Here is a 12,301-nt window from a genome sequence, read left to right as displayed (position 1 = left end):
GCCCTTTATTTATGGGACACAGGCGCACGCTTGGCACTACTTTGTTGATGCACGTGCGGCTACTGCGCATACAATTCACAAACACAAAAAAATATATTTTTTTATTTTGTTTGGAGTGCCCTTTGGGGGTTACAGCACCCTTTAGCGGTCAATCCAGCCGGCCCTTTATTTATGGGACACAGGCACACGCTTGGCACTACTTTGTTGATGCACGTGCGGCTACTGCGCACACAATTCACAAACACAAAAAAATATATTTTTTTATTTTGTTTGGAGCGCCCTTTGGGGGTTACAGCACTCTTTAACGGACAAGCCAGCCGGCCTTTTACTTATGGGACACAGGCGCACGCTTGGCGCTGCTCCTTTGTTGATGCACGTGCAGCCACAGTGCACACAATTCACAAACACAGAAAAAATATTATTTTTTTTTGCACTTGGGGGGAGCATCCCTGATGGACAGAGCACCCCCTGGACAACACTACAGCACCCCTTTAGGACTGGGACACTGCACAGGACTTTGGAGTGGACACAGCTCCTATGGACAACTGACTGCACAGCGCAGCACAGCACAACACTACACTACACTACACAGCCAGCCAGCCCCTATGGACTTTGAAGTAGTGGACACAGCCCCTATGGACAACAGCAGCACAGCGCAGCACAGCACAACACTACACTACACTACACTACACAGCCCAGCCAGCCCTAACTCCCACCCTCCCTCTTCACTGTCCACAGCCGAGTGAGAAAATGGCGCAGACGCGGGTACCTTATATAGGATCCAAAACCCGCGAGACTCGGAAGGCGGGATGATGACGTTTTGCCTCGATTTCAGATCCGAGTCAGGCGGGAAAAGTCGAGCCTGACTCGGATCGGCCTCGGATCGGGGGGGCTCGGGGGGGTTCGGATTTCAGAAATCCGAACCCGCTCACCCCTATTCTGAAGCATTTGACTGAATGTGAGCATATAATATTGCCCGAAACACTTCTGAATTCATTCTGCTGCTTTTGTCAGCAGTCACATCATCAATAAATACAAGGAAACCAGTTCCATTGGCAGCCATACATGCCCACGCCATGACACTACCACCACCATGCTTCACTGATGAGGTGGTATGTTTTGGATCATGACCTTTCCTTCTCCATACTCTTCTCTTCCCATCACTCTGGTACAAGTTGATCTTTGTCTCATCTGTCCATTGTCTCATCTGTCCAGAACTGTAATGGCTTTTCTAGATGTTGTTTGGCAAACTTTAAGCTTGGATTCCTGTTTTTGTGGCTCACCAATGGTTTACATCTTGTGGTGAACCCTCTATATTCCCTCTTGTGAAGTCTTCTCTTGATTGTTGACTTTGACACATATACACCTACCTCCTGGAGAGTGTTTTTCTTCACCAGGGAAATAATTCTTCTGTCATCCACCACAGTTGTTTTCCATGGTCTTCCGGGTCTTTTGGTGTTGCTGAGCTCTCCGGTGCGTTCTTTCTTTTTAAGAATGTTCTAAACAGTTGATTTGGCCACACCTAATGTTTTTGCTATATCTCTGATGGGTTTGTTTTGATTTTTCAGCCTAATGATGGCTTGCTTCACTGATAGTGACAGCTCTTTGGATCTCATATTGAGACTCGACAGCAACTGATTCCAAATGCAAATGTCACACCTAGAATCAACTCCAGACCTTTTACCTGCTTAATTGATAATGAAATAACGAGGGAATAGCCCACACCTGTCCATGAAATAACTTTTGAGTTGATAGTCCCATTACTTTTGGCCCCTTAAAAAGTGAGAGGCACATATAGAAACCGTTGTAATTCCTACACCGTTCACCTGATTTGGATGTAATTACCCTCATATTAAATCTGAAAGTCTGCAGTTAAAGCACATCTTGTTTGTTTCATTTCAAAGCCATTGTGGTGGTGAATAGAGGCCAAAATATGAAAATTCTGTCAATGTCCCAATATTTATGCACCTGACTGTATATAATTGATATTTGTACAATAAGATGCATAGGTTAATTCCATACACACTTACCTAAGCAGCGCTGATACATAAACTCAAAGGGCCTGATTCAGCAAGGAACGCACGGATGCCGACGCATGCACCCGGCCATTGCGAGAATATGCTAATGAATGCATGCGCACGGCAATCGCAGCAGAATAATCAGACGCCCAGCACTACATAATACCACCCACTTCCCTTTACTTGCGTCCTCTATACCTGGCAAGACAGCGGTAACATCGAGAACCATCGGAACCATAGGCACAATAGTGGTTGTCCTGACCGTCCCGCTGACATAGCGAGACTTCCCGTGTGCAGCTAGACCTGAGGCTGCGTCCGCCGCCGCCGCAAAGGCTTAATTATGCACGCCCCTGAAACGCCATCCAAATGCACAGGCACGCTTGCGTTTGCCCAACCACTCCCCCATCACCACCCACAAATGGCACTTCATGTCAATCACTTGTCCCTGGCGTTGCGGACTCCCTGCGTATGCATACTCCATCGCATTGGCCGGTTCGCGTACGCGCACTGTGATGCATGCACAGTGCAAAACCATCGACTGATTGCGTGTGTCTTCATCCGTGCTGAATCAGGGTCAGAGTCCCGATTACGTGTCTCACCAGTATTAAATGAATTTAATTAGGTTTTTTTTTTTAAAGTGTGATGTGAACGACAAAATTGTTTATTGCTTAAACATTACTTTTATAATTACTAAATTTGATAGCAATGATAAATTACTGTAACAGTGGCTATTATTTTTCCCTTCATGCTTTGAAATAACCAATTATATTTGTATATAGAATGGTAATTGAACCTTCTGCCATGTATGAATAGTGCTGACTACTTGACTTCTCTATTCATTTTTTCTGTTTGTGTCTACTATTAAAGCTACGCTACCACCTACATAAAAGATTTCCTAGGGTTCCCCTCCCCCTAATGGTACCTGCAGCCATTTTGCTCTGCTGGTTCTGTAAAACAGAACTTGCAGATCTATTAAATTTGCTACTTTAAGCTGGAGTGGAGGGGGTGTGCGCAGATGGACCAATCACAAATTGGCTTATGATTGGACCTCCCATCTGAATCCCAGTTTTCTCGGCCTGTAAGAATGGCTAAAACAAGGGGGGTGCCTTGTTGAAATCTTGTAATTTACATTTTTTTTCCAACTGACAATAAGATAATCTATAGAATAGTTTTGGTTTTAACGGCATGCAGTCATATTGTCAACATTCAGAATGTAGACACTGTAATGTTGAATGGTTCTGAATGTTTTTTCAGAATCTGAACATGTTCATAATGTCAACATCCAGCTTGTCGACATTACCAAACTTACAACCTGTTTAAAATGATGATACTATGCATGTCTGCATTAAGTACATATCAGTGTTACAGTTAGGCTGCAGTTAGGGTTACGGTTAGGCTGCAGATAAGGTTGGGGTTAGGCTGCAGTTAGGGTTAGCGCTAGGCTGCAGCTAGGATTAGCGTTAGACTGTAGCTAGGATAAGCGTTAGGCTAGGGTTAGAGTTGGGCTGCAGTTAGGGTTAGACTTAGGCTGCAGTTAGGTTTACGGTTAGGCTGCGGTTAGGGTTAGTTAGGCTGCAGTTAGGGTTAGTGTTAGGCTGCAGTTAGGGTTAGGCTGCAGCTAGGATTAGTGTTAGGCTAGGGTTAGAGTTGGGCTGCAGTTAGGGTTAGATTTAGGCTGCAGTTAGGGTTATGGTTAGGCTGCAGTTAGGTTTACGGTTAGGCTGCGGTTAGGGTTAGTTAGGCTGCAGTTAGGGTTAGTGTTAGGCTGCAGTTAGAGTTAGGCTGCAGCTAGGATTAGTGTTAGGCTAGGGTTAGAGTTGGGCTGCAGTTAGGGTTAGACTTAGGCTGCAGTTAGGTTTACGGTTAGGCTGCGGTTAGGGTTAGTTAGGCTGCAGTTAGGGTTAGTGTTAGGCTGCAGTTAGAGTTAGGCTGCAGCTAGGATTAGTGTTAGGCTAGGGTTAGAGTTGGGCTGCAGTTAGGGTTAGATTTAGGCTGCAGTTAGGGTTATGGTTAGGCTGCGGTTAGAGTTAGAGTTAGGCTACAGATAGGGTAAGAGTTAAGATACAGTTAGGGTTAGAGTTAGGCTGTAGTTAGGATTAGTGTTAAGGTGCGTACACACTGGGCGATAAAGTGGACGACTGAACTATAACGATATCGTTATCGTTCAGTCGTCCACTTTATCGTCCATTTTTAACCCCAAAAAGATGAACGATGACGACGACACGCGTTCCCGCGGGTCGTTCGTAATCATCGTTCATCGGGCTGACATGCAGGCCAACCTGACGATCTTGTCAGGTTGCTGCATGTCAGGGAATGGGGGAGAGAGCCCGGCGCTGAACAATATCGTTAATGATATCGTTCAGCAGCTGTGCTCAATGTCATAAATGACATTGAGCACAGCCTGCCAGGGACAACACTACACGATATCGCTCAGGGAGCATATCGTGTAGTGTGTACCCACCATTAGGCTAGGGTTAGAGTTGGGATTCGGTTAGGGTTAGACATAGGCTGCAGTTAGGATTAGATTTAGGCTGCCGTTAGCGCTATGGTTAGGCTGCGGTTAGAGTTAAGATGCAGTTAGGGTTAGAATTTTGCTGCAGCTAGGATTTATGTTAGGTTAGAATTAGACTTAGGCTGCAGTTAGGGTTAGACATAGGCTGCAGTTAGGGTTAGATTTGGGCTGCAGTTAGGGTTACGGTTAGGCTGCGGTTAGAGTTAAGATGCAGTTAGGGTTAGTGTTAGGCGGCAGTTAGGGTTAGAGCTAATGATAGGATTAGGGTTAGATAATATTTTCGAAATTCTTACTGCCGACGGTATGGGATGCCGGTGCTCGGGATTCCGGCGCTCGGAATCCCGATGCCGGCATCCCAAATGGTTTGGTATACCGACACCTGTCGGATAAGTATCCTAACGCTACCCCTAACCCTCCCTCCCCGCACTCTAAACCTAACCTCTCCCTAGTGCCTAACCCTCCCCCTGACCCCACTACTTACTATGGGGATACTGGCGGTTGGGATGCCAGCGCCGGGATTCTGACTGGTGTTAGGTTTCCGACTTAGGCATTTTGGGCGCTGGCATCCAGCACGCCGGTATTTCTACTGCATACCACTTACATTCAAAAACCCTTTGACCACCAGGACAACATTGTGTGACTTGATCAAAGCCACTCTAAGGGTCTGATTCATTACGGATCGCAACTGCGATTGCAATAGTGTTTACGCACGCAGTCTCACTGAGATAGTATTAGAAGACATTGTGATCGCTATGCCACTGCAGCACAACATAAGGATGTCCACTTTACTTTACACACATCCGTAATCCTTAGCAAGACTGCGAAACCATCGGTAAAATAGAGTACCATCGCAGCCTCACGCACACTTGCACAAGCTCTGATTACTCAGGAATTGCTAACTTCATCGCATGCTATGAGTGCTCAAGCTGCATACGGCATCGCAGTAGATAATTTATGCACGCCCATGCAACGCCTTTCAAATGCCCTGGCGCTCCTGCATTTCGCCGACCACTCCCCCGTCATCACCCAAAAACTGCACTTCCTGTCAATCACTCTGCGATGGGTCTGCATGATCACTGCTATCACTGTCCCGATCCCAGTGGCTGGTTCGCGTACGCGCACTACGATGTATGCGCAGTAAGCAACAATCGGCTGATTGCGTGCGTAATTGCAGTTGCGATCGGTAATGAATTAGGCCCTAAGTGCTTTTCCCTATTGCAATATGGCTGAACCAATATGCACTTAACATCATGTATCAAACCCCTATTATCCTCTAACTTGTACGCCTTCCTACCCCTTTATCTGTCTGTTAGTACTCAGGAAGTTATGTAATAAATTCCGAGTTTCCATTGTGTTTTTGGCAAGTTCGCAGCTCAATTTAATGAGGCAATTAGTTATAAGGCTGTTTTTTCATTACAACCAATTACCACTTTAAATTTCGTAGTGAACTCGCCAAAAACACGCTGGTTCCTCAAACTGAAAACTTATTACATTTCCCCCTGGAGAAGTCAGCCTTGTGTTTATATGCAATTGCATAGTAGTATATACTGGCGCTATATAAATAAATGCTAATAACAAATAAGAACATGCTCATTGTACATTTCCATTCCTATCCATTTTAGTCACCGTATTAATTTTCACTTATGATTTATATCCCAATTATGTGCTTTTTTTACTGCAAATAGTGACCTATCGGATATCTGTTTGGATTGTCTAAGTAGATTAATCAATGCTCAATTGCTTATTGCCTGTTTTGAGTTACTTCATATTTGAACTGCATAACCCCCATTTTCATGTTCCTAAAACCATAATTTATATTGGCAGGACCCCTACTGTATATAATATAACCAAATCTGTTTTCTCTTGTAGGTTTGTGATGCTACTAGAGACTGCTAAGCAATGAACAATATGAACTGGGACAGGAGACCATTTTGCAATGTCTCGGTGTGCAATAAATTGGAAGAACAATTATTTTTATAACGTGTTTAATTGTTAAATCAATGTTATTAATCATCAATTCAATCAAATGTTTCTAATTCACTTACCTGCAGTATGGTAAGAAATTTTCATGCTGTAACTAGTCCCAAAGTGACACTTTCCCAGGTTATTTGTTAACATAAATCTTTAATAACCCAATATTTTATTGTACTGAAATGTGTGTTCTTGGAATGTTTTATTCCTGGAACTGTTTCAGACCTATTCTAATGAAATTAACTCTTTTTGACCATGGAGTGCTTTGTGGCATTGTTTGAACATATATTTGTAAAGAAAATGTTCATTGCATGTTGCACTTAATGAATTTATACTAATTAATAAAACATAAATATTTCTAGAGTAACTAAACCATAGGCACACAGGTCAAATATTTTCCCAAGAATCCTGAAATTCTACAACATTTTCTACACATTTGATACTTAGATCATGACTCCTTGCATACTCTCTTCCATTGTTTGCCCATTCCAGATGTACTGTATTTGGTGGAATCGGGCTTCTTTTTAGAATGTAATGCAATGATCATCTTTTTGTATTTGATTTCTATAATTTGGTCTATGCATCCTCGTGGTCACTTGGTTGACCTGCACCATGCCTTGATTGTAGTTATAGGAATAACCATGTCACCCATCTTATGGTTTTATGTGCATTATGGCAGATATAGAAACAGCAATGTGCAAATTATAGGGTTTATTTGCTTACACATTTCCACTAGACAGTAATCAACCAATCAAACTCTGGCTTTCATTGTATTACTTGCACTAGACAGAAAAAGCTGATTGGTTGCTTTATTTCACTGCAAACAGTGCACCTAAATACAGTGTCAATACTGCAAATTAGCCCTAACGTATATTATGTGATTAGCAGTCCATTGTGCATGCATTGTATAGGACTATTGGCAACATGGGTAACAGTGATAAACAGTACTTTTTACTTTTTAAAAAGGATCAATGCCATTGTTTTTACCCACTGCTCCACACATTCCACAGTATTAAATGGTTTATGAGCAGAGAATCAGTAATTAATATTAAATTTAATCTCAGCATGTTTTGCAATGTTTTAATATGGAAGTAAAATGGCATGGTCAGTATTTTCTGTTCGAAGAAAATATATATTGAAGAACATTTATGTTACCTGATGACTTCAGCGCTAGAAATGCAGCATCGTATTTGATTAACAAAAATAAAATAATTTAATGATTTTAGGTTTTCTATTACAATTATATTGCATTTTAGTTTATAATGCTTTTTACCACTTATTTACAAATTAACTCAAGACGGGATTTGCTAAGTGATAAACATGCAAAATGAAATCTTGAAATACTTGATCTTTTGTACCTCAGTCTACTCCAGAAACTAAACATTTAAAAAGCTTAAAGCAGCATCATAGAAGATTACTGGTAATACTGTAGGTCTTACTTTTAAATGTAAAAAAAAATTATAGAAATGTAGAAAATATTATATAAAAAAGAGAAGTAAAACGGCATTGATAATTAAAGTCTACTGAGAAACATTTCCCTAAAATTATCATGTTAACTGCTTCACTGTATAATAGTATTGCATATATTAAGCCTTAAATTCAGCATGTGTGCATGTATTTTTGCATGGAAGGAAGCTTAAAAAAAAAAAAATTAAAAATGGTATGGAAGTATTGTATGCTACTCTCCTGAGGAGCAAAATGCAAATCCCTACTTCTACGGGGAGATGTATCAGACCTTCTAAAGAAGGGAGAAGTTGCCCATGGCAACCAACCAGAAATTGTCTAGTATATGCTATAAAATAATAGCTATGGGCAACATATCCAAATGTCCTTTTAAGAAGGTCTGATAAATCTCCACCTAGTCACAAGGACATTTTACACTGGGTTTTTTCTAGAGCGTAACAGACTGTTTCCACAATTGGGGCTTGTCAGTGCAGCATGGGATTTCCGCATGCACTATCAGTCTGTTACTAATTTCTGTGTTTGAACTAAGCAAACAACAATAGTGGTAAAGGTGAACATTGACTTGTATGAAACAGTGACATGTCCCAGTGACAAATAGAATATGCACTCATCAGGACCGTAACTAGGGTGGTGCGACATGTGCCGTGACACAGGGCACCACAGAACAGGAGGCGCTGTTCAGCTGTGCCTGTCAATTTTCCGTTTATAATCATTCTCACTTTCTCATCTTTGAGGCCTGGTATCTCCTGGCTGCCCCTATCTCCTCTCTGTCTGACTCCCCCCTCCATCTGGCCTCCTCCCCTCCAGTCACATCTTCCTTTGTCTAATGCACACATATTGAAATACTGTCATACCAGGGACTCAAACCCATCACCCATAATATTGCAGCCATTGGATTCACACTGTATTTGGCACTGACACCTGGATAACAGTGGCTCTGGTAGTTTGCACGGGAAAAATCAGATTTGTCATGCCATGTTCCCCATTAGGCCACACCCCTTTTCCGGGCATGCGCCTTATGTCCCTATTTAAAAAAAAGGGGGAGGGGGCGCAATGCTCTTTCTGGCCAGGGCACCAAAAAATCTAGTTACAGCTCTAGTACTCATACCACAATAGTGCTGATGCAAATCACATAAGTCATAATGGTGAACCTTTTAAAACTTAATTTGTGAACATGAAGATACTCTGTAATAAATTAATTTAGGAACATCACACCTTGATTATGCAAACCTGCTTTGTTGAATTGTTTTGATATGTTGCATGTAAATTGCTGCGTATAAATGAGGAAGGAGATTTTAGCTGGTAGCAAGTGTCTAAAATTAACAAAACAGCGTTCCTCCTTTAACCTGTGCTAAAAGTCCCCTCTTACTTTTACACCACTGGCTACTGTTTTAAGAAAGGGAACTCAGATGAGTTATGAGCTAGAGATGTGAGACCATGCATGCTTGCAACTTAATGCTTGCAACTTAATAAGTATACTTTTTTTTCACATGACTAATGCATGACATGTAATGCAAGATTTGTTGCAATTATTTGAGCAAATTTTCCCAAAAAGATTTGGGACAGCGTACCAATTTGGAGCATATTCCATTTCACACATTCATTTATCTTACATAATGTAATATCATTTAAAGGATAATTCTTTACCAAAAAGGTCTCTGACATCCTGCACTCTCCCAGTGGCAGTATATTGTTCATGGATAACACGCTGCTTATCTTTTTAAAGGAGAATGCAGCAGACATTCCATTGTGTTGTACCCTGACTGCATGCTGCCACCTGGAGTATGTAGGAGCAAGCAGTGTAGCAGCTTGCCACACGAGGAGGTGGAGTTCTTACAGACCCCAGATAAATAATCGGAGATCAGGGTTTTCTTGAAATATTTCATCAAAGATGAAAATTCAGTTATGGTTGGAAATATCAGTTAAATTAAATAATAAAAAAATCCAAACCAAAATATAATATCTTAAACTGTATTTACTATATAAATAGAATTAAATATTAACCATAAAATTTGTAAAAATTGTACCTGAATGTATGGCCACAATTTTTTTATAAATTAAATATACTTTTTACAATTTTAAAATAATATCATCTTTGGTAAATTTTACTAAAATAAATTAAAAAAATCCTAACAATGAAGTATATAAGGAAAACCCTCACAAAACATGTAATCCAAGTTTCCATGTAATTCAGTGATGATGTTCAGAGATGTTTTTTATTGAAATATAGATTTCAATTAATTTTCATATGCTAAAACTCATATATTCCAAATATTTACTGACACATAATTAGTAGTACTCAGTGACTGCAATTTCAATCTAATAAAAATATTTTTAACCAATCAGCAACAACAAAATATGCACATTATTAAGATTATTATGATTGCAATGTTTATGCTAATGTATGGGTGGGGTGGTACCTTTTTTTCAGAGTGTCTAAAGTCACTAGGAAAAGGGATGGTGTATTGCAAGAACATAAAACCTGATGTAGTAGGTTATTGAAGAGGTCACTCATTGCCTTGTATTACTGTGCAGTTAAAACAATAATGATATTTATTTTGTGATCTACACATGATTCTGTCCTTAGCCTTAATTCATTATTTCTGTGTTCAAATATGTACTATGGTGAAAATGAAAAATGCATTGTACTTTTTGGAGTTTAATGTAGCACAATTTATACTATAAAATTCTATACTATAAAATAGTGTACTACAATATATTTGTAGCTTTAAAAATTAAATTGTTGCTTACTCATATTCTTTGCATGGTATTAAGAAAAAGTACCACTGACTCAAAATGTATATGTTAGAAACATCTAATTCAGCCACTGAAAATAAAACTAAAAAGTTCAGTTAAAAAAATGTATCAAAAGAATGCTCTGTACTGTGTTCACACTGAAATTTTGAAAACGTTTGCAAAACAATAAAAGTTTTAATGCTGAATGAAGAAAGAAATTTGTCATATTGTAAAAAAAAAAGCTGACATGGAAATTGTATAGAATAGGAAATATTTCTCTCTAAAACAGTTCGGTTTAATCATTGTTTAATGCATTTCTAGTCAAGTATTACATTTAAATAATTATTTTTATGTGCACTTCTATTGTAAGGCATGTTTTTGCTTACTACATGTTTTTCAGAGGATGAATGCTTTTTCATATATTAATTTTATTAAATTAATGCGCTTGCTACTTTTATCACAATAAAATAAATAGTTTTATTGGGGGGAGGAGGAGAGGAAGTGGCTCTATTTGTTGCAAATACAGCAACTTACCAAGCTGTATTCCAAGTCCTATAATTAATGTGAAAGCCCAATGAAGTAAGGAAAATGCAAAACTTCATTAAAAAAAATGTAACCTATACTTCTGGCTAATATTACTAACAATAAAAATATTTTACAGATACTGGGGTTGATCTACATTCCATGCACAGCTCAATAAGATTCCTCTCTCCCTGTCCAGCCATATGCCACTTTATCGGTCTCCATGAGATCAATCAACATTTGCAGCAAAATCTTTCTGTAACCGAGGGGTCTATTTATCATGGGTGGGTCTGTGGCTGAAGTAACTATCATTATGTATACTGAGAATGTAGTTGCACCCCAATTTAACATTCTGGGAAGCCAATTGGAGCCCCGGTTGATACCCCATCTCCTAAAATGAATTTTCTCTTTTTTTTTTTACGCTCACCGATAGCTTAATCCTGCTGGCAAAGTGTTAAAGTGATATACGCGCATGTGACTAATGTATACACACAGGGATTTGACTTGGAGAGGATCCAGTGAAGCCTCTCCAGCTTTGCTGGTACCCCATTACAGGAAATGGATAACACCATTTTCAGATGGAGTTAGCTAGCAGAGAGAAGCTAGACTTTTAGCGGCTTGTTACATTGACTGAGGCCATCATCCCTATAGAGGTCTATGGGGATTGCTGTAAGAGGAGCAAAATGGGTTACCACCTTCTTAAATTGAGAAAAGTGGAGCTAAACTAAATATCCGCTTTATAAATAGACCCTTATTTTTGTCTGGAGGGTAGCTACAGAGAAACAACTGTCACTTCACCGGTGCTTTTTGCAATCATAGAACCAGGATGTGTAGGCTATTTCAAGATGGTTGAGGAAAAGATACATTAGCAATCATGTTTCCTGGTTTATTTACTTTTTTGAGTCTAACCTAATGTTTCATACTTTTTGCATGCTCTTTGGTGCATATTGGTTTTAAAAGAACTCCAAACATTAAAAGTGTGTCTTACTTGTGTGTACTGTATTTTAAGTTTTAATGCAATGTTTTATGATAATTTACCAAATAATGATATCAAACACTACATTACAAGTGCCTTGTT

At 39.8% G+C, this 12,301-nt stretch overlaps 1 protein-coding gene across 2 annotated transcripts in view; it reads left to right on the top strand.

Moving 5' to 3' along the window:
- Positions 1 to 10,913, top strand: part of CUNH8orf34 (chromosome unknown C8orf34 homolog) — a 351,910-nt gene extending 340,997 nt beyond the window's left edge. For both annotated transcript variants that reach the window (XM_088471481.1, XM_088471480.1), the window contains exon 14: positions 6,400 to 10,913. In XM_088471481.1, the coding sequence (XP_088327607.1) occupies positions 6,400 to 6,407 (8 nt within the window). In that variant the 3' untranslated portion in view covers positions 6,408 to 10,913. The remainder of the gene's footprint in view (positions 1 to 6,399) is intronic.
- Positions 10,914 to 12,301: the final 1,388 nt, after the last annotated feature.

The sequence above is a fragment of the Taudactylus pleione genome, unplaced genomic scaffold (genome assembly GCF_031769625.1).
Source record: "Taudactylus pleione unplaced genomic scaffold, aTauple2 ptg000114l, whole genome shotgun sequence".
Lineage (NCBI taxonomy): Eukaryota > Metazoa > Chordata > Amphibia > Anura > Myobatrachidae > Taudactylus > Taudactylus pleione.
The sequence above is the reverse complement of the archived record's forward strand: the minus strand, read 5'-3'. Positions and strand labels throughout refer to the sequence as shown.